Source organism: Sceloporus occidentalis, unplaced genomic scaffold (assembly GCF_023333645.1).
Source record: "Sceloporus occidentalis isolate IW3139 unplaced genomic scaffold, rSceOcc1.0.p SCAF_11, whole genome shotgun sequence".
NCBI classification, from domain to species: Eukaryota; Metazoa; Chordata; class Lepidosauria; order Squamata; family Phrynosomatidae; genus Sceloporus; species Sceloporus occidentalis.
Window position 1 is genome coordinate 19,528,287 of NW_028316991.1, and position 23,682 is coordinate 19,551,968.

Genomic DNA, 23,682 nt, shown 5'->3' on the forward strand with positions numbered 1-23,682 from the left:
ACGCCGTACCTTTCTGCCTACAAAGCCTTCACTTTTATTCTGTTTATTTTTTATTTACTTTAGTTTTTATTGTATAACTTTAGAGAAACAAAAGAGGCTTGTCAACATTTCCAAATCCCAAGAAATGATGGCAAATACTTCTAAACAATATATCACAAATTACTTTTTTTTTTTTTTTTAATAAATGTTAACACAATATATACGCCAGATTTGTGCAACATGGCAACATGGCTGTTGTTGAAATACAACTCAAAGCTCAGTCAATCTCGTTGCTAACTGAGCATTATGGGAGTGGAAGTTCTATACCAACCAATGCTTTTCATTGTCAGTTTGTAGGAATAAAGACATTAGAGCCCATTGTATATCTTTGTTAAGATATTTGAATGCATGGAGCCCTTTAGCACTTGGTTGAATGTGTCATTGGGGTTGATGGGATGCTAGGATTCCCACCTAAATTCTCAGCCTTTTTGGATCATTTTCACCTCTTTGGTGTTTTTTTACTGTCTTGCTGCAGCCTGATGAAACCCGAACCGCTTGCTCAAGTTACAAAGAGCGGAGTTTTGTTGCGTGACATTTCTTTCTACGCTTGTTTTAGCCCACATCATGAAGGGATTTGTGTTCAGATCAAGGAAATCAGATAGATGTCACTTGGTGGATAACATCAAGATCTCTGGATTAACAACCTTGCCTTCAAAATAAACTCCAACCAGAGATTAAAACAGAGTAAGAACTTTAGTTTATCAGAACAGACAAGAACAGAAAGACATTCCTTCTACGCAACCAACGATCCAGGATTTGGGCTTTTTTGTTTTTGTTCTTTACTGTTTTGTAGTTGTAGGACTTTTAACGTTAACATTTAAATATTCTTTCTTACACGAATTGGAATAACAGGTACCCCGGTTCAGGAATGACCTGGCTCAAGCATAAAGCAAAAAGGTACGTCACCAGCTGATTTCAAGGGATCAAAAGAGGTCCATTAAACATCAGCTGGAGAGATACCTTGGGCCGGATTCAACGACCCGTCTGGTTTCTGCACTAGAACATGCGCTAAATTGACACAATGAGTGGGTTATTCCACTCCTAGGCCACACAGTGAATTAACAAGCGCTAAATGCTCATTCCTACCCACACGTTACTTTGTACCTCCTTATAATGAACTCTATTATCAATTAAAATTCACAGCTTGTATAAGATGTTCAAAGAAAAGCTCTGGGCAGCCAATTGAGATCAAAGTAACGGACTTAATTTAAGCGGCGCGCCGGCCATCGCATGCATTTCTAAGTATATGATAGCGGAGTGTTCCATTTAAATGATCGTTTCCCCCCACGTTGAAAATCTATGGAGAAATTGGGCAGAATCCCTCTTTATAAATTTGCATCTTTTCCCCGCACCCCAGCTCTTTAGCTTGGGATTGGGGTCAGTAAGAGGGCTACTACTCCTAAAGATAGGTACTTTTCTTATTATTTTATTTTACATGTGAGTAAACCCCTTAATGGCCCTATGGACGTACTGTTAAAAGGATCAAGATGACCTTTTGGACATCATAATAAATCCAGTCTTTTTTTGCAGTGGCACAAGAGATCAGGCAGCCTGAAGAAGACCCCCTGGACACCTCCATGTCAGCAAGAGCCATCACTGCTGGCTTGCTGTGGACAGATACAGAGTAACAGCGCTGGTACAGAACACTCTTCACTGTTTGAATGGGTGATAGTAGGATAGTAGATACCTGCCAAAAGTACTCAGGAGGGTCTCTGATCATACTTCTCAGGTGAAAGCGTCACCAAACCACGCAAGTTCAAACATGGCAGTATGCAGTAGAGGGTGGGCTTCTTCTAATGCTTCTGTAAGGTTGCTCACAAGAAACAAATTATAGAGGGGAGGAAGCATTCTAACTAGCTTGTTTCTGGTTTAGAGTCACCCCGACCCTTTGATGGGCCATATAGTGCACAAGGGCCAAACCCCTGCAGTCCCATTCTAGAGATGGAGTATGAAATATCATTTGTCCCAAACATAACTTCTAGTGCAAGGAGATAATAAGTACCCATAGCTTACAGGAGGCTTACGTTGGGAAATCAACGTTTATACTGTCATGTATCAAAATTCCTCTCTATTGCACTATTTTTAAAGGCATTGCTTCCTTCCACCAGGACTCCAAGGGCAAGTGCCAAAAATAAATGCACTTTATTTGCACAAGCTTCTAGTTGCCCAATGTTTCATTTATTGTTGGCGTGGAGTCATATCCTATGACTTTTTTTTATTTTTTATCATTTTAAAATGTCTCTCACTCAAAGACACAGTACATTTTGGATTTTAGGGAAATGTTAAAACGATGACCCACCCAACAGAAAGAGTCTAATAAACAGATCTTCAGCATAATTAGGGATTCCTTCTCTACAATGCTCTCCAAAAATAAAGTGAATAATCGTAGGAGACATAAAAAAATGTAAAGAAAACGAGTGGAAGGTTAAAGTGATGAAATAAGAAAAGACAGAGTAAAGGAAAAATAATGAGAAGACTAATAGAGAAATTGATAAAGTGTGTCAGCGTGACTCAGATGAGAGCATAAAGTCAAATGAGGAGACTCTACAGAAACAGTCAGAGAAAATGTAGGCGCTGAGGAATCGGAGATATAACTCAACGAGCATAAGAAGAAGATGTCTCGTTATCGCTCAAGCACTGTGAGGCCGGATACTTCTAATGCTTTGAAACGTTTTAAAGAAGGGCTTTTCTTTATCATGTATCTTAGCAGGCAGTTCAATGACATGATGTACGGGGCAGGACCAATGTTTGAAGACCATTTAAAACCCCTGTCACTTATGCTACCGTATTCCTCATAGAAAATTGCCCTAGTGATCGAGAACCAATGGATGTGGGCTTCAGGCATTCCGCAAATGAAAAGAAGGTCCAGACCCAGTGGCCTTATCTGGGAACGTCTAGGGCTGGTCAACCAGAACTCTCTCTCTCGTGTTCTTTATTCTATTGTAGTTGATGGAACATCTAGGTTCATAGTTCACAGATAGGCTAGTGTCTGAATGTTGGTGAGTAGGGGGCAATAACTAATTGCATAGTGGAAGGGAGGGAGGTTTCTCAGTCTGGACCAGCAAAGTATATTCACAGAGGCTCCAACCAGGAGCTCGGATTTTCTTTAAGGGAAGTAGTATCTGAGTGATGTTCCATGTGCTGAGCCTGAGGGTCAGCAATGGAGCAGAAAAGATAAAAGGACATTATGCTTCAACACAGGAGTAGAGAGGCAGACTCAGTAGGTACAGCATTAAGGAATCAGTATCTGGGGGCAATTTCTAAGGGCGAATAGTATCTAAAAACACAATGACAAACACTGCGGTAGGGATGCAGCACCTGAGAACATGGTGTTATGGAGGCAGAGTCTGAGGGCACAGGGGTGGTAGGGCAGTGTCTGAGTGATGCTCTCTATTGAGCGTGGGGGCCAGAAGAAATAGGAAAATTATGCTTCAATGAAGCAATAGCAAAGTGTCATTAATGGTTATTATTATTATCTATTATTTACCGTATTTGCTCGATTATAAGACGAGGTTTTTTTCAGAGCAAATGCTCTGAAAAATACCCCTCGTCTTCTAATCGGGGTCGTCTTCTAATCAGACCTCAAATAGAGGTCTGATTATGAGACTAAGATCCAGATCCCCCGCACCGCTGCAGGGGACCTGGATCCTCCTGTCTCCCCCCCCCACACTTACTTACCGGTGCTTCCTGCTGTATTGCCGGGGCAGCGGGTTGACGTCTACGCGATCCGCGTAGACAACGTCCGCTGCAGCCGGAAGGAGGTGTGGCTAGCAGCGGGGGTTGTCTGCGTCCGTCGCGGATACCTTCCCCGACTGTCAGAAATCAGAGTTCCCCGCACAGGTGCCGGAACTCTGATCTCTGACAGCCGGGAAAGGTATCCGCGACGGACGCAGACAAACCCCCGCTGCCAACTCCACCTCCTTCCGGCTGCAGCAGAAGGAGACGTCAACCCGCTGCCCCGGCAATACAGCAGGAATTTGGAAGCACCGGTAAGTGTGTGTGCGTGTGTGTGTTAAATGGGGGACATAGGGCATTTCTGGAATGCCTTATACCCCTATATGCCACTCTGGCACTTAGGGGGTTAAAAGGCATATTATGGGGCAGAGTGGCATATAGGGAGTTATAAGGCATTTCAGGAAGCAGAGTGGCGTTAAGGGGGCATTTAATAGAGCACTCTGCCTCCTGAAATGCCTTATAGAGTGCTCTATACAATGCCTTTTAACTCCCTTAATGCCACTGCCTCCTGGAATGCCTTATACCTCCCTATATGCCACTCTGCCCCATAATATGCATTTTAACCCCCTAAATGCCAGAATGGGATATAGGGGTATAAGGCATTTCTGGAGGCAGAGTGGCACATAGGGGGTCAAAAGGCATACCATGGGGCACAGTGGCATATAGAGGGTTAAAAGGCATATCATGGGCCACAGTGCCATATTGGTGTGGCAAGCCTGGGGGCAGATGTGCGTAACTGGGGGACAGGTTGGAAAATACAAGGAAATAAAAACAAAAAAAATATTTTTCTCAATCATAGCTTTTATTTAAAAAAATAGTTTACATGAATTAACATTTACTGGTAAAACTTTTTTCCTTTAGGGTCGTCTTATATTCAGGCTTTTTCTTTTTTTCCTAAGTTAATATTCAGATTTTGGGGGGTCGTCTTATAATCAGGGTCGTCTTATAATCGAGCAAATACGGTATATAGCGCCAACAATTTTCACAGCACTTAAACAGGAGTATTGGTGAGCAAATGTTCCCTGCCTTGCAGTTATTGTAAAGATACTGTATGTGATATAATTCCTCAATTTTCTAACACAACGGCTACACGAAAAGATGAAAATGTCATACATTTTAAAATTCTGAATGCATGTTCTAATTCTAGAGATCACTAAAGGGTTACATTAGTCTCACAAAATCTTCTCTAGAGGCCTTTTCAATTTTTGGAAATACAATATAAGAAAAAAGTTATTGTTTTATTTTTACATTTCTGATGCAATTAATTAATATAAGTGTCTTCTTTCTTATACTCTTGACTGTCCATTTAAAGGAAATATTGAATTAAAATGCAGTTTTTTTGTTTTATTTTTCACATTACCCCATTTATAGTTTCCCACATGTATCATAGACATTTCCGGAATATGGTGCTCCCTGGTCTTTTGTATCGCTGTCGGTTTAAAAGGGGGACGCTATTGCGAAATGCATTAAGGGGTCTACTAGTGTATACGGCATTGTTCTTCTGTCGCTTCAAGCTTCAACTCCAGGAGAACAAAGCAAAATGATTTCTTTTGCTCTTCTCGACTGTCATCTCAAAAAGGATACTTGCCTCCGGACTGTGTCTTTATGTCCTGTAGCCCATGTTAAATTACTGCCTTTAGGGATGAGCCAAAACCTTTGCACAGATTTTGCATTGTTTCGATATCAGATATCATTAATCACCTACCAGAAATCCTTCAGGTAAGAGGCATGCACTCCCTGCAGATCTTCAATCCCTTTCTCCAGGTATTCTTTTTCCTTAAATCGAAACGCATTGATGTCTTAATTCAACAATTAAATGCCGATTGTAATCTTGCAAGAGGCAAAGTATCGTTCATCTATTAGTCCAAAGAAATTGGATTTATGTTCTAGGAAGGAACCAAAGGTGTAATAATTATGCCTATGGGTTCCTTCCTTATAATTCAGATTCAGGGATGGGAGGGCAAATCTGCCAACAAACCCCCAAACACACCAGTCCCCTCCATGTAAATATATATCTACTTTTCCCATCTGGTTAAATTATGCTCCATGCTAATGGAATGATGGCTGCCCAGTTTTACTCCAGTTAGGTTGACCATATTTGTGAGCCTATTGAGGGTCTTACCTACATACTACACAACTGTTTTAATCTTGTTAGCCCCCATCAGCACGAGACAGTAACAAGTCCCATCTGCAGATGAGATCTGTGGCATTTATCCAAGAGGATATGTGTTGGTGTTTTGAGATGGATAAGAAGTATACCTCAGGCCACATGGGATGACAGTACTTCAGGTCTCTTTCTAGTTCCTTTTTCCTCCATTCTTTCCAAAGCTCAATTTTTATCTTTGACTGGAAGATTTCCTTAAATTCTTCCACAATCTGGTATAGCGTAAGTCCCAATGCTATTAGAATCACAATGATTCTCCAGATGTCCTGCATTGCCAAGTGGAAAAAAAACACATCAAGAGGTTGTATTAAACTCAGTATAAAATTCACAAAAAGATCTGTCTATTGACACTATTACTACTTCTTAGTAGAGACAGGTAGGGGGATGGGGAAAAGAAGCCATGTTTTCTAACTGGGATTGCTAAAGAATGCATTCATTCGCTGCGAAAAAAGTGTATGAATGTAGACATGGACCGTTACATCCTTTTCAGACCACCATATACCTCTGGAAATTTATAGGGAACCTCATCGCTTCTTGACAGCGATGACGCTATGCCCAGGGTCGTCCAAGACAGGATAAAGAGAAGATTCAGCGACAGCATTATTGCAATCTTCGTCCTGCAACAAAACGGGACGCGATTGTGTTTTACATCTGATGCGGCGGGGAGAGACGTCTGCCTGCAGGCTGCATCAATCAGGCTAATTCAGATCTTACCTGCCAAATTTTTTCCATTTTATTTCAATTAATTTCTGGATAACAGGATGCATGATAATGTCCAACTGGCGGGACTGTACGATCACTTCTAGCTGAAGAAGACATTACGGAAGGCAAAAAAAATTCCATTTAATCAGCGAAAATAATAATTCCTGTTTGACGGGCACGATGGGAGACGGGCAGCCTCTGTTATACGCTATCACGTATCAAGTATTCACGGTAAAAATGCCAATTAAGGAATCATTATGAGCGCAACATTTTAAATGTGCTATTTGCAGTTGACGAATTGAGGCTTGAATGTGGCCTCCTTGTATAATTTACATTTACATTTGTATTATAAGGATTCTAGTAGAGAGCATTAGATGCTGTGTAACAAGAGTCAAACGCCATTATAATTCAATGAAGTAATACTTGTAACATTATAACTATGGTGTTTGACACTTATAATCGTACTATATAAAAGCAGAGGTGGATCCAGAGACCGTACCTCGTGAGGGGCACTCACACTCACACACCTAGACACACACACATACATAGAAATCGAGATACTTGCACTCAGCACAAGCATTAAAGGCCCATCAGCTGGTATAGGCTGTGATCAATAAGTATATTGCAGGACCACCTGCACATAGCCTAATGCTTCCCACCAGGACCCTGGGCCACAGGCACATGCTTAAAATGCCAACAGGACAATGAACTTTTGGTACCATCCTTGGTTTCATGCTTTGGGGTCCTGACAACTATTTTTTATGGGTCCACTGACAGCAAGGCAGGTACAATTGGGCCACCGTACCTAACAGTAGAAAATTATGTGAGTTCCTGGGTTTTGCAGCCATCAGCGACTCGCAGCTAAGTTCTAACTGTGGCAGACACAAGCAGAGGTCTTAGGCCTCCCGATGTCTGCCAAAGTATTTTCTATGGTTGTTTGGTAACTCAATTTTCCTGCCGTATATCTACTTGAGCATTATTACTAAAATAATAAAATCCAGTGTGTCTCATTTTGGACTTATCTTATACATATTCCATGTCTAAAACCCCTCACTGCATTTACCAATTCTCTTCTCACAGAAGTAAAACCTCTCCAGATTTAATCTAATCTAACTTTAGACTTTGACCTGATGCCTGAAAATTCATCACTTGTGAATTACAACACAGATGCCATGGCTTTATTATGGGGGGAAAAACGTAAAAAACTGGAGGAACTTACTGGAGATTTGGCCTGCGTCCCATGGAAACCTAGTTTTAAGGTAAAAAGGTCAAACAACATCAATACATTAACTATATACATATGGTGACACGAGTGTTATTCAATATTTTCTAAATAAAACACAAAAATATTTAATTGTATGCATTTTGGTTAGAAATGTATCTTAAATCATTACCTATTTTACCTTGGTACACCTTACTTCTTTAAGAGATGATTGGTCAGATGGACAGGGTTAAATTGGAAGTGGGTGGGGCTATCATCCCTTTAATATTGAGGGGCGTGTCTAAAAGCGTCTAATTTGCTTATTGGAAAATCTGGCCCAGCGGACCAATGCTTAATGTTATTTTGCCTCTTACGGTGTATAATTAATAATATTTAACCTGTGGTCTGTGGCTCTATGTGGTTCAGGAAAAAGTGTTGTTTTCTGTTTGCCCGATCTTTAACATGGAATTGATCCAAAGCAAGCAAGGCCTACAACATAAAAAAAAAAAAAAATAGGGGATTTCAAATAATATCCAATGCATAAAACAACATTATCAACGATGGGTGTCTAAATACAAACAGCGTTGCTAGGTTTAGAAGAACAGGAACCGCCAGCATTAATTCTTTTGGGTTCTATCCAGGGGGGATAGCAGGAAACAAATCCAACCAAAAGCTTGTGTAATGCTCATTAATAGTATATTTCTAAAGAATATTCATGTTTTTACTCATGTTACATTTGGTACCTGGAGACAAGATGGAACGCTGGACTAGAGATAGGCCACGTGTCTGTATATGAACACCAGAGTCCATGAAGACAGCTCGTGGAAGGTACTAGAGCTGGCTTTATGGAATTTATTTATATATCGCACAGTCTGCCTAGAGGACCAATACATGGTCACTGACTTTCTGCTCCTCTCTGGACTTCACTGGTCAACGCTTTCAGTCTCAAAGCCATATTGATGGAGTTGGGGACCAAGGCTAGGGAAGCTACTACCTAGGAGGCTTGTCCAAGCCATATGCCCAAACAATTAGAGGATGTGTTGTTTAATGAACAGGCCAGCACTCCACATCATAACCTTGAAGCTCTACATAAGAAATCGCATCCCAACAACATATAAGCTAACAAAACAAAAAGGTATCTACGGAGCCATCAGCTAATAAGCTGATGTGAAACTTACAACAGGCGGCATGTTGACAACCATCTGGGTTAAACAAGACAGCCCCGTATCGTCCTGGACGCTTGCATCGCATTTCATGTTTAGAAGCACCCGAGCAGCCTCACTACGATCTAATATAATAAGAAGAAAAAGGGTTAATAAGGAGAACTTTTGATCTACAGCTGACATACTTTCATAGGGTCCACGTCAATCCATGGGGCCCTATCAGAGCATATCATTGAGAGATCTATTCTAATGTGGTTCAGGCACCATGATCGCACGCGTCTGTTTTATACCAAACCGGATCTCAAGGTTGTGTATACGTTAATATTATATAATGGGAGTAGTTTACCTAGTTCTGATGCCAGGTGAAGAGGTGTTCTCTGCTTGTGATCGCGCATGCCGGTATCCGCCTCAAACTTCAGCAGGACTTTCAGAGACTGGACCGCGTCATACTTAGCTGCGTAGTGTAACGGGGTCTGCTTCGCTTTGGTAGTTGCGTTGATAGTAGCTGTATAATAGGATTCCAACAGTTATCTTATTGCGGTGTAAATATCGAAGCTTAGTATTGTGTTAAAAGATATGAACACCATCTAAAATCAGAGTAATGTTTAACATTTATTGTTAACAAATACATATATTTCAGAACAATCAACCAAAACCTGGGAATTAGAACACCCAGTTATAAATACAAACAGTGAACAAATATTTTGATGTATTTCATAAAAAAACACCATTGGATAAAAGGTGCAACATAGTGTCAGGCTTCTTACAAATGGTGTCGGATATTGGTACTCACCTCCTTTTTTTAATAACAAAGTCACCATTTCTGCATAATCCATGGCAGCCGCCACGTGTAAAGGGGTGACCCCAAAATTGTCCGGTTTGCAGATATCAGCTTGCCTGTCAATCAAGAACTGTGCTACTTCTGTGTGCCAGGTCTTAGCAACCTGGTCGGACCACAAAACAGGAAAACATGAGTAAATTTCATCTGACAACGGTATCTGCAGGATTATGTTAGTATTTAGCACTTATTTAGGGAACATGTGCCCACTTTGCCATTTTTCATCTTATACCTCGTGCATCACGGTCTGTCCGTATCGGTCGGTGTCGTTCACATCGGAACCTTCGCTGAGCAGTCTGTCGATGGTATTGAAATTAATCTGAAATTAAACAAATTTAATTTGTCTTACAATAAGATTGTGCTGATTTTTACAGTAAACCCCCCTGCAAAATAATGTCCTATTGATCCAAGACATCATTTTGGTATGTTAATATTAAACATATTAAAATATTGACTTTCAAATATTTTAATATTTTAGGGAAATTATTGGGACTGCAATTTTTAGGTTAAAATTGTAATATTTTGTGTTTTCACCCTGTATGCGTATTGTCTCGTCTGAGTGTTACGTTCCTCATCCCGTCACCTCTGTTGTGTGGTTATATATACGATGCCCCGTTCCAGTAAAATGTCTTCTCTTGGAGATATTTTTTCCCCAGAGGAGGACCTTTACTTTGAGAACCAGAGCGGCTACACATCTTTTATCTGGCTTTCGCTACGAGGAAGGCAGCAGCGACGGCCAGGGACCTCCAGGTAGACCCCCCTGGGTCCCGTCACAAAGCCTAAAGATTATTTCCGGAGCTAAATGATAAAAGTGAAGCAATGACCCGCTGATTGCTCTGCTTTATACTCTATCTACAGCATAATTTCTCCATATACATTAAATGCTTTATAATACGGATATTGCTCTTTCTGCTAATTTAATAAAACAGCCATTCTCTTTTATATTTTATTAAATAACGAAAGTATTATTTCTCTAGGAAGTGATATTTATGATGGCGCTATACAAATCCATAATAATAATAATAATAATAAATAATAATTTAATGGCGCTGCAATGTAATATTCTGCAGTTCTGCGGTCCAGGGATATTGTTTTTTTTTGTTGTATATCCTTATTTTGAACATTGTTCAGTTAGCATAGATCATTTCATTAAAGGGACAGTTACGCCAATTGTTGACATGTCTGTTACTAATTTGATTAAATTGAAGCCCCCTTTACTCTGCGGGGCTTCTCATCCCCTCACTTTCTTGGGATCTGGTTATATGGTATAGCGGCGTAAAATGCAAGCTTTATCGGGAAGACGTTTCTACAAATTCTTTAAAGAATACATTTTTGGTACAGTTAATATAATATTACTTTAAATTTGTTAGTATCCTATTCTCTATAAATTTCCAGGCACACGCATCGACCCTCAAAAGGCTCATTATTCTAGCTGTTAACCCTGTTGCTGCTAGAGGATGAAAAATGCATTGCTTTTTTTCATTTAATGTCCGATATAGTAAGCCCCGAAGGGGTTAAATCGTGTCCCTATATAACTGGGATATTTCTGCGACCCAGCTATCTTTGGGATGCACGCAGCTGAATGTGACAGCGGCTCTGAAGACCTGATTTGAGAGCTCAGCTATTATTGCTGCGGAATCATTAAATAAATCATATAATAGAAGATAGCGTTCAAGTGGAAAAAAAGAAAAGATATCGTCGTTATTTTCATTGCATGGCGTTCTACTGATATTTGTGACTTTGCTCGTTGAAGTTTTCATTGTTCCTCGGATGAGTGGACTGTCTCTGCTGCCCTCGTTTTCATAGAATGGAAGGTCAAATGTATGGGTCATGTAGACCACTGGACCAGTATATATATATATAATAACCTACAAAACCAAGTGGGGTGGCAGGAGATCAGGTACCCCCTTGGTCATACTTGACCTTGTAGTCAACATTCTAGATTCCAGTGATAGAAACAGAAGTAGGAGTCCGGTGTTCTTCTGGATGTTCCCAGTTATTTTATTACATACTGCCACTATAATTCATGGGTGGTTTCCATTCGTACCCTTACAGTGTTTTTATCTGCATTAAATTCAGCCTCGCTATCTGGGAAAACAGAGGCAAAGAATATGAGCTGTTTTGCTCTCAAGATGAGACAATTCTGCAGCCCGTAACGCTAGGTTTAAAGGTAAAAAGGATTAAGGAATTTTTCACATTCCTTATAAGCCTCCTTGCACATACTCGCTTTGTGGCTTTTTAAAAAAAAATAAAAATACAATCCTAGGGCTAGAGACGAGGGGTCCCCGCACGCAAAACCTCTTCCTTCTGATTGAGGAATTTACCGTGAAGGAACCCACCGCTCGGGAGAACCGATCGAATGAGATAGGAACATAGAGTGCAGAGGTTATAGTTTCACAGCTGGTGACGTACAGTTGAACACATTTTAGTTCTGTACCTTTTATATATATATATATATATATATATTATATGTATTTCTTTGTATTGGTTACAAGCACTTGGTTACCTGTTCTCCTTCATGCTTTGCTAAGTGGATGAAGTATTTCAGAACGGTAGGTTGAGATGCCTGAGGATCCACTTCCTCGGGAAGGTGGACTGATCCTTGTTCATCTTCCTGGAGGGGAGTCGTAAGGCCACAGTAGGTTTCCGAAGTTGTGCGACCTTCATCGATGAAATAGAATCAAAGGAAATGTTAGATTCGGATGTCCTGAAACAGGGAGCATAACCAGCGAGCTCCATGGCAGCTCCGAGTCTTCCCACAACGCCTGCTGCTTATTCCAAGTTACTTGCCAACAATGGAGATCATCTAAAACCAGAGGGTCAGGGGCTTAGTTGTGATGCCACCAGATTATGACCTCTTATTTGAACATCTCTCCACCTTTCAAATAAACTTCCCTCCTGTACTTTGTTAAATGTTTCTATTACATCATCCCTCTCTCTTCTTTCCTCCAAGCCGTACACATTGAGATCCCTCCGTCTTTCCTGACAATTCTTATACTGTAAGCCATATTCGCCATATTAGTAGCCCTCCTCTGAACTCAAAACTCTAAAATGCCAAACCTGGGCTTGGTTTTTGGATCTTTTAAATGTATTTCTTTATGGACTTTATGTATACATTTTATGAGGTTTTTTTTTGGAAGCCAATAACCGTACCTGGAATCTCCCAAGGGCCAGCACTCCGAAGCTCTCCATCATCGGAGGCAGCAGCATTAAGATTAAACTGGGAACTCAGCTAGGATTTTGCCGAGTTAATAACTAACCAGATGATTGCAGACCTGATGGGTTCAGTACCTGGTTTAACTTTATTGCCTTTGGCCCTCTTCTGTCCCGGTATGTATTTTACATATTGAGTTTGAAGCCACGAAACCTTTTCATCAGAAGCCATGGAGTCCGCCTAGAAAAGAAATTACAATCATGGCATAGGAAATATTACATGTCTTTGTGTTCGGTGGTGTATCATATAGAGACGGGAGGGTGCAAGAGGATCGTAATCATTAGGTTTGTCAAGAGCTGGACCAAGGACTAAAATTTATCTAGGCAGGTTAAGGCCAGCACGTTTTGTTCTTACAGTATCACGATGTGCAGCCGCGTGTATCCAGCAAAGGATGCTCGCCAAAGGACCGCATTTGGTAGTAAAAGTGAGTGAGCGGCGCCACTCACGGTGCATTTGGCTGATGGCCAGCCTGGACCTGGCCTTGAGTATGAGTAACGGAGAACATTAAGCCTATGGATAGCCGGAAGGTTTGGCTAAACTTCTCAGGAACCTTTTAATTCTTAGGACCACAAATAAGCTGATTGTGCTCCAAATTCCCCAGGCCCATTAAACCCATCAAGGACCGTGCCGCGTTGGCTCGGCTGCCATAGTTTACTTCTCTTTGGCGCTGCGTGTCTTTTAAAGTTGGAGTGCCAGAATTTCATGCAGATAAAGAGGCTGATTAATACCATACTGGGGCAACCATGGCGGCCATATTTTCTAGGACATGTATACATGTCACATTCTGCAAACCAGCAGGTTTAAAGTGCTGCCCTTGCAGTATGTGAGCTGTATAAACTCTCAGACGGGATTTAGGTACCCAGATATACATCCCACCTTACAAAATGGGGGACTCCCTAAAGTCTTGAGTATTATACACACAATTTATCCCCTTTTCAGGAGTCCTAAGTGCGAATTATACCGAGTACTTAAAACTAAAAATAAAAGAACCTTTAAAACATAGTCGCAATGCTACCGGTGTCCGAGCGCCAACAAATGACATCATATCCCAGCGTTCAGATTCAGTCGGCGTGCTGGGACTAAGGGAACGATATCAGCCTACAAAGGTGGGTGCGCCGGGAAGGGGTCCTAAATGTAGATGTGTGTGATGTATGGAGTGAGTGTCTATATGTAAGTGTCAGTATGTGTGACTGTGAGTATATGTATGTATATATATATGTCCCTGCTTGTCACATACAGATGTGCGTTATATCCATGTGGCTGGTTTGGTCACCCTAACCGAATTTTATTTGCTGCCCGCAGTACTTGACTGAGCACTAAAAAGAAGCTCTAAGTACCCCGTTTAAAATAAATGAGCCCAAATACTTGCAGGATACCAATGCACCCCAAATATGTTGGTTGATAGCTGAAGGGCTACATTTCAGATGGCCTTTTCAACCTTTCAAGAACTTTAGTAGTGCAGATCTGTGCTTTTTATAAGGGAAATAATGATTAAAATAAAATTGGAGACATTTAAAACTAGAACGTTTTAATAAAAACAACATATAAAATATTTATGTATTCACGATCTGGCCCCCGAGGCAGTACTTCGTAGGAGTTACGTTGCTCCGTATCTTGGAATATTACACAGGATACAGACCCGGAAAATAATGCAATAACAGAAAGCGGTTATTATCTATAATGCCTGTTTTTATCTGCATACACTTTCTAAACGTATTATCATGAATCCTTTGACCCGCTCCTCTAATTGCTCTGAGATGTCTGTTATCTGGTACACATGTCACGCACACACGATTACACCATTACCTAAACGCATAATATAGATTATTTAAACGAACCTGAGGAACCAAAAAGATGCAGGGGTGGTGTTACTAACTGGTTGCCGCTGTTATAAGGGGATCCTGGGAGGATGTGTTAGGAGAAAGAAATTCATCATAAACGAACGTATACCGCTATTATTTTTTAAATACAAGATTGTGTTCAGAAGGGGCTCCTTAGTTTATGTACGATGATTCTTTTTTATTAGGACCATATGAGACAGGACCTCATAAATACTTAACCGAAAGTAGATTGATACTGCATAGATCAAAATGATTGATCTATACAGAGTTATTCTATTAAAGTCCTTTAAGAAACTTGCTATGCTTTGGGATGTCGACATGCTGATATTCTGTGAAGTTGGGTGTTAGCACGTGCCAAGATAGAACAACGTATTTCCCCCTTCGCCCCCAGTGATGTACCAGGTACGTCATGAAAACATGTCCCTAGAGGAAGTGCAGAAATGTGAAAACAGCCATTGTCACGAAAGGGTACAAATTTGTAAAAATCAGATCATGAAGGGGTTATCGGGATATGCTACACATTATTGTTTTGATTATCTGAGTGAAAAAAAAAAAAAGACAATGACAAACAACATTTTTGGATATTCTCAATCATGATTTTTTGTTGCTTTCTGCATCTATTTATTTATGTTAATCAGTACATCGCTCTCTAATAATATATAACACCCTACAGTAATAGTCGAGGTGTCACGAACCGAGGACACAGGTAGATAAGGAGCCCAGGTGCAGGGGATACGAGGGGCTCTGTCTGTACCCCACGATGCATGATGGCTTGGGGTTGGTACAGACAGGCGCAGGAAATAAATCAAAGACTGAAGATGCGGATTAAGAGTTGTATTGTAGATGATGGTACAACAATATAGCAACAAGGAAAGTCTCTTGGCTGAAAGCCCGCTGTATGGGGCACACACGGCAGGAAGCCCTCGGGATGGGGCACACACGGCAGGAAGCCCTCGGGATGGGGCACACACGGCAGGAAGCCCTCGGGATGGGGCACACACGGCAGGAAGCCCTCGGGATGGGGCACACGGCACAGCTAGAAGCCCTCTTGCAGGGCACACGGCACAGCTAGAAGCCCTCTTGCAGGGCATACGGCAGGTTGCCCACTTGCAGGGCACTCGACTTGGGAGTCCACTTAGTGGGGCGCTGGCCGCAACTCAGGAACACGGCAGGAGACAAAGCATGGGCCGATCAGGAACCAAAGCAGGAACCAAAGCAGGAACCAAAGCAGGAACCAAAGCAGGAACCAAAGCAGGAACCAAAGCAGGAACCAAAGCAGGAACCAAAGCAGGAAGTCCTCAAACATCAATGTCAAGGCCCAGACTGCAGGGCTGGGCAGGTTTATAAAGGCTGTCTTGATCATGAAATCAACTGCAGCTGGACCTGATAATCAGTCTGAGTGGTTCTGAGTGGCAAGGGCGGCCACTAGTGGCTGAAAACGTAAAATGAGTAATACAAAGTTTAACAAAGTCCATACAGCGAAGGGTGAACGTTACACGAGGTTAGTCTAAAAAGTGGTTCTTTAACAAAATGTGAAAAATGGTGTTATCACCATAGCAACCAGTAGAATATCCCTGCTGATTGGACCATCTCGTCCATCGCTATGTTATGACCACATTCGAGACTTGCCATCAGAATCACTTTTTATACGCAATTTCCATTGCTCCTATAATACCATCTCCTTCTCGCTTTTATTATTGGTTTTATTATTTTTCACGTTTGTTGTGATATATTATAAACGTATAACCAAAAGCGACAAGCCACCCTTAGGTAGTTAAAGCGTTCCTTAATACCTCAATGCTAATATTTATATATGTTATTAAATACAATTTAAATTGCTGAATACTTCAACATATTCAAATTGTAATGGGTCTAAATAAATATTGATTTTTCTAAATTATTTTGATCTTTATCTGTGTTTAGAACACTGTCACATTATGTAACATTTCACCGCAATCTGTGAAAAAGGGATCTGTCTTTATCACATATTTAGACACCTAAATTGATTTATACTAATTTAATCAATTTAGTAAAAACTAATTAGAACTTACGGTTTTATCAATCAGTGTAATTGCTGCGGAAATATTTAGTTTTAAAATTTGGAACCGTATCACCTTATGGAAGCTGTGAACGGTGGTGAAAGATATTATTCTGATTCTTCTTTTCCCCTGCCCTTACAAAGACAACCAAGCACCGGCTGCCATCAACGAGGGCCAGTAACTGAACAAAAGTGGAGAAATAATGAGAGAGGAAAATCTCGTAGATCCTGAGAAAAGGGGTAGACGCAAAAGGTGGGGTTCTAGGCTCTTCAGAATTTCACTCTTGTGCTTCTCTGGTTGACCATGCCATGTTTCAGCCTCGGAAGTATTATTAAATATATATTTGATATTTATATCAATATAAACTTTTTCCACCACCATGTATATTAGAGTTTATCCTTCTTTGGGGATTTATCTTCTAGAATTGTAATTATTTATTTATATAAGTTGAGTTTTATTCAATATACATAGTTTAGCGCTGCGGAATATGATGGCGCTATATATATATATATATATATAAAATAACTGATAAAACAATAAATAATAATAAACGCATCATACTGTTCATTTGTGGTTCAGATGGTCGGCCCAGCTGGGCTATTCAGTAAGTCTACTACCCCGGTTACCTGAACCCCTTCAATGAAGACGGGCAATTAATAAATGGGTTTTTCCTACCTATTATACACATGTGTGCAGAGACGTGGTGTAATTGTCTATGTTAGCGTGGGCAGGGGGTCTTTATGTCTAAAATCAATATTAGTCCAGCTGTGGCCAGACAGAAAGCGAATCTGGAATCGGAAGCGTGTGTGGCCAAGAGAAACTGGGGACGTTCACTACTTTTGTGTAAGGTTCATTGTAGAACCTCATAAAAGAACTGAATGTCCTGGGTCCTTCCCGCTGTTCCAAGACATTAACATCCATCTCCCCAGACCGCAACAGGAACGGTGCTTAAAAAAAGGCAATCGCTGGCCCCAGGCACTCCTGCTTATGGCCGCGTTCCAACTTCATTATGTTTAGCTTATAACAATTTGAGTATTTGCATATCGCCTCGCTGGCGTTTGTGAAAGTATGCCCAAAAATAATAATAAAGAAAGGAACATAGATATAATTCTTTAATAGCTTAATAGATCTTTTTGGTAAGTGCTGCGATTATGGCTACGCTACTGCTAGTCTGGGTCTGGCTTCTTTTGGGGGGGGGGTAATTTTCTAACATTTTCTTTCAGGGTCATATATCATATTAAGATCATTACAAGAGGTGCCCTGAGTGTGAACAGCCAACCCCTACACGTACAGATATCCCCCCGTAAAAATATTAGAGAGAAACGCGCAAAATCTACGTGTGAAATGCTATGAAACGCGTTGGCTTTGGGTATTTTTATCCGGATCTGGTTTATGCCAGAAGACAAATACATTATTTATGAGGGTAGATGGATCCTGCGGGATTTCTCCGTATCTTCGGAGGGAAACGGCCTGTTCTAACTTGGAGGACTTCCCATGCTGAGCGTCCACCAGATCCAGTGCGTTCTTATAAGGCTGGCCATTACTCGAGGCACGTACCTGCTACCAATATTTCGTATTTTAACACAGGCAAACCCAACAAACGTAAAGTAATCTACTCTTTCAAAGGTCTCTTGCCTGCGTATACCTGTTATATTTTACGGAAAGGAATGTTCGGGTATGTTTTGGGTTTTTTTTCCATTAAATTATGGTTTTCTTGGACATTAAGTCCAATGAAAATCCTGTTGATTTCTTTGGGGACATGCAAGTTACAGAGACGTGCGCTCCGCAGAATCAGGCTTAGGAGGAGAAAAATACGATTTTTAACAATTTTTTTTTTATTTTCTACTTTCATTTAAAAACGAATGCACGCTGTAAAGTACATAATATAAATGTGCATGGCCTCTGATTATGCAAGCGGGGATTGGGAGAGCCCAGTTACTTCATCTTATTTACTAAAGAGTGATCGACTTAACTGTACGCAACAAGAGCCGAACGAGTTCCTCCTGCAAGTTGGTTCTGCATACGATTTCAAGCCAAGAGCCAAGCTAAGCACTTCTTGGAGAAATACACACGGGACGACTTATAAATCTATAATTAAGCGAGATATCATTTATCTGAACTCTTCTACATGATGGTTTAGTGAATAGGTCCCCTATTCTCAGGCACCTAGAATGTTTCATGATGATTATCGGTGTGTATTGAAATAAATAAATAAAATAAAAACTAATTTAAAATTATGGTCAGCGCAATTTTCGTAAGGGTTGCAGACAAACACTGCACTGCGTCTTTGATGCCCTGTCTCATTTATCACACTCCAAACCGTGCTGTCTCAAAGAGAAGAACTCTGCTGTCACCTGCTGGCTATAATACCTTCAGACGATGTCTCACTCAGAGACAGTTATCACAGCCACTCACTCTGTAACGCAGTTTAGATTACGGCATACGAAGCATAAACACTGACCTTTTGGTTTTTAATCTAGAAATATGAAGGGCAGTTGATTGGATTGATTTGTGGTTAATTATCTTATTTTATCATATGGATCACAGTCCACAGCAGCACGAGTCCCTGTTGTGGGCTTCCTTCACCGAGTCTTTATGACTTGGCGGCCCAAGGCTGGCCGCTGGGTGGGCACAACAGGGCAAATGTACGGTGGGTCCAATAACCCCCTTCTACCCACCGACATACTCTGGCATGTTCCAACTTGTGCCCTGTAATGATGACAAACTCTGGCTTATCTGCTTGATAGAAATATATACTTTTATGGGGCTATTTTAAATCAGGGGGTCATAAACAGTCCCAAATGAGACATAGGGCCAGTGAGACATAGGGCCAGCGAAATGTGGAAACGGCATGTTGGGAAACGGTAACAGACACGTTCCAACTTTGTGTAATGTCCAGGAACCCAAAATACCTCCGCAGGTGGGTTATTTCTGTAATCGGGAGACGCGGCCGTTACACGTCTGGCCGGGATTCTCTGCCGTAACACATAACCTGTGCAAAAAGGCCTAAGCAACACAGGAGCGCTGGTGAAAAAAGTGCAGAAAATGATTGCTACGGCTGACTTTGGCATCGATTGGCGGCCAGATAGATGCATGAAGAGTTCCCAAATACCCCTGATTAAATATTCTTGGGCTGTGTGCTTTACCGGAATATATACCTTTGTGGGTACTTTTTGTTTGTTTTTTTGTTCAAAATTAGAGTTCAAAACCCGGGATGCCAAACGTAAAAATTCAACAGTTTTGAATCCATGTGTTTTCTGTCAATGTAACAAATTTTGTGAAGATTAAAAGAAGAAAATATATGATTTTTATTTTTTTTTAATTCTCTCTAGTTTTTGATAAATAACTCATAATAAATGTACAGCTAATCATGTGAATATAAAAGGAAAGCGCTCCCTCTTCTGGAAAAAAACAATATCTAGTTTTCCTGGGTAAACTATTCGCCGGAAATGGGAGTAACGGTTGAACAGACTTATGGCAAAAATGCTCTGCTACTTGTACCTTGGCAGTGAAGGGGTTATGGAAAACGAAGATTTCCACGGGACAATGGCAGGGGGTCCGAGAGAATAACAAAGAAGATAGCTTGAACGTCCTGATGCCATGGCACTTAACGTCAAGCCGCCGTGAAAGGACCCATGAACTCCCTCCGGACTGTTAGAGGAACGTTAGTCCATAAGTGGTGGGATGACCTCCAAAGGTGACTTTATGGACGGAGTAAGGAGTTCCTCCTCTGTCCCTAATGTTGTGAACAGCATTTTGATCTGGATCCCTGGTCATTTCTTGGGCCAGACATAACTTCATACGTCGAATATGTTAAGCGACTCGGAGGTGCATCGTGAACCCTCTGGATTTTAGCAGGGAACCTAAGGTCTTGGCCACGGTCAAAGGAATGGTAACATTTGTAGCTATTCCTTTTTCAGGGATTTTGGTGAAATCCTCATATGTTTAATCAAGTTGGAAAATAATTGTATTCTTTTTTATTCTATGATACATTTGCTTTTGTTTTTTAAGCTTGAAAAGAGGTACAGAGTCACTTCACCGGATCATAGGCGTTAGGGCCACGGTCGCAGATAATTATCTTGAATTTGGTTTAAATTAGAGAAGGATGCCTCTGGGTCACTAATCCAGGAGGAGTTCTGTTAAGAGAAAATCCCTTATGGAGTTATATTACACGGGTCCACATTATTATGTCCGATATACTCGTAGGTGAATATTTATTTTTAAAATACGAATCTTTAGCTGAAAAGAATAGGCAAAGTTTCAGTTGATTAAAGGAGAGTTGGGAGAACACTATGGGCAGCAGGGAAATCCGCACTGTGGCTCCTTTCTTATTGATTATTGTTTGCATTTTTTATTATATATTTTAACAATGTAGCTTTGCATTGTGTTACCCAGAACACCTTGTGATTGAATTACTAGACGTATCTCTCGAGGGGATTTCATCATTGCCACATGGTGCCAAGCCTAGATTCCCCAAACGCTTTTACTCCAAAAACATCAGACACTTTATTCTCTCGACTGAAGTATAACAGGTGAGCCCCTAAACACGCCACATAAGTCCCTCCATCGAGTGATATCTAAAGCATTGAGCGTTACAGCCTTGCACCGTGTGAATGGAGTTTGCGTGTGTGACAAACAAAGGAGTCCTAACTGGTCCGACCAGCCCCTGAGTGCAAGCTTCCTAGAAAGGCTCAGACTGGAATTGTAACCCGGGAACCCTGAACCTGTTTTACGGGACGCTGTCCCTTCATGGTGTTAGGGAGTTAAATCTTAGAAAGACACAATTTGAAGTTCAAACCTTAACAGGAGTAGTTGCTACAGAAGGAAATTGGGTTAATTGGGATGTTCTTCACTGTACTGGCAGCTGCTGCCCACCTCTTCTCAAGCAGCACTTGTGCTGCACATACGTGCACACCCTCTAAAACTGGTGCTATCAGTACATACATATACTTAATGCACAACAGTACTGGTTATAGGACACAAGGTTTGTACACCATTCCCAGGTATGAATGGACAGATACGCAGTCTGGAGGTTATGCTTTCATATTCTCCTCTCATTTATTCATATGTGAACATCCTGGTGGGTGTTGTTTTTTGGTACCGCACACCTGAGATCCTTGCTTGAATGCAGGTATCTTAATAACCCCCCCCCAGACAAGTCAGGGTTTTCATATGGACCATTACTAGAGGTGAGTCACTATATGGAAGGATTATGATGGACGATATGGTCACCTTGTTTAAAGGATCCCAGATACGGCCTCTTGCTTTGTTACAAGAGGCTGCTGAGAATACAATATGATGACTTTCGGACATTAGACTAATGCCTGCAGTTATATTCCAGGCAGCGACACATTCAGGACTAGGCCTAGGTAGGGCCACAGCCTCTCTTCCGCATAACAGGGGGCCAATTGCACTCTTGGAAGATCGGACTCCCTGTAGAGCCATTGTTCGATTGGCTGGTTAAAAGGGAGATCACTGATATCCCCAACTGGCTTATGACCACTTCAGGCAGCTTTGTCACGTCATTAAGAGTCTGAGTGGCGGGAAAGGACATCATACGCTGGCCTGGCTTAGTTCTCTGGCAGCACCAACGTAAATACGTCATAGTTACTCCAGACGTAAAAAAATACACCCCCCCCACAAAGAAAACTTTCTATCTAGATAACTATACCCCCAACGCTAGGCATGGCTGCTATAAGTCACTCTTACTCTCGGCTGTGCACTGGCCAGTGATAGACAGCTGTGTGTTCACATCATGTTGGTGAATCTCACTCCACATTTAAAGTGTTAGCTCTTGTTGGCTATTACGGCTATGTTTCTTCTATTTTTTTCCCTTCCCCAGCTGAAGTAAGACAATGGAAGAGCAACCTGGGACCGTCCCTCCGATCCAAACTCGTTCTGGGAACCGTCTTTAATCTGGGGAATTCAGCCAGGATTTGTTTGTTCCATTAGAATGCCAATGGTTTTTAAGCAGATCTGCCGCTTTCCCCAAAATCCTTTAACAGCCCAACACAATAAACCTTTATGAGCTTTATAACGATACCATGTGAATATCTTAAATTCCTGTTCTCTGGATCTGCCACAGGCTGCCACTTGTCTCTTCCACAAGGTGAAAAACTACTAGCCAAAACAATTGGGACGATTAACAAAGTTTGAAAGGGGACTAGACGGGCCAAATGGTACCGTCAAACTCCATCTGTCTATATAAACGAGCATTTACCCATCCGATCAGTAGGACTTGTGTCGGTGTCTATGCTTATCTCATGCACCCCTCCTGCGCCGTTGCACAAACATACATCTCGGGTGAAAAAAGAGATCCCCATTTTCCAAATCAAATTGGGGGCCCTGTTCCCGAGACAGGTAAGCGCCCCAACGCATGGAAGAGAAGGGCATAACATGGTAACTCACCCCTGTGTTGGTTCTGAGAACACCTTATGACAAATCTTCATCTGCGGAGAGAAGTCATCCCTACTCGTCCCGACGCTCTACTACTACTGCGGGCTGACGGTAAACGTGACTCCTTTCCAACATCTCCGTGTCAGTCCGTCCCTTGGCGTCTGTATCCATAGTCACCGCAATGCGTTTTAGTCTTTTCTATTGTTGACAAAGTCTTAATTATATAGTATAGTTCTTTTGCAAGGCGCATACCTCGAACTGTCTTTCAGTATTACAAAAAACATTCATTTTACTGTCAGAGAGGCTTATATATTTATTTTTACCTAAAAACGCTATTATAGAAAAAAATG

At 41.3% G+C, this 23,682-nt stretch overlaps 1 protein-coding gene across 1 annotated transcript in view; it reads right to left on the reverse strand.

Annotated features, from left to right (window-relative positions):
- The window catches only part of LOC149305676 (uncharacterized), a 49,334-nt gene that overhangs the window by 14,199 nt on the left and 11,453 nt on the right, over nucleotides 1-23,682 (reverse strand). Inside the window, exons 2-12 of the mRNA XM_089477287.1 lie at nucleotides 12,349-12,503; nucleotides 10,075-10,161; nucleotides 9,798-9,948; nucleotides 9,351-9,509; nucleotides 9,020-9,129; nucleotides 8,240-8,330; nucleotides 7,860-7,888; nucleotides 6,653-6,744; nucleotides 6,441-6,555; nucleotides 6,034-6,204; nucleotides 5,480-5,550 (exon numbers count right to left, since the gene is read on the reverse strand). Coding sequence (XP_089333413.1) covers nucleotides 5,480-5,550; nucleotides 6,034-6,204; nucleotides 6,441-6,555; nucleotides 6,653-6,744; nucleotides 7,860-7,888; nucleotides 8,240-8,330; nucleotides 9,020-9,129; nucleotides 9,351-9,509; nucleotides 9,798-9,948; nucleotides 10,075-10,161; nucleotides 12,349-12,503 — 1,231 coding nt within the window. The remainder of the gene's footprint in view (nucleotides 1-5,479; nucleotides 5,551-6,033; nucleotides 6,205-6,440; nucleotides 6,556-6,652; nucleotides 6,745-7,859; nucleotides 7,889-8,239; nucleotides 8,331-9,019; nucleotides 9,130-9,350; nucleotides 9,510-9,797; nucleotides 9,949-10,074; nucleotides 10,162-12,348; nucleotides 12,504-23,682) is intronic.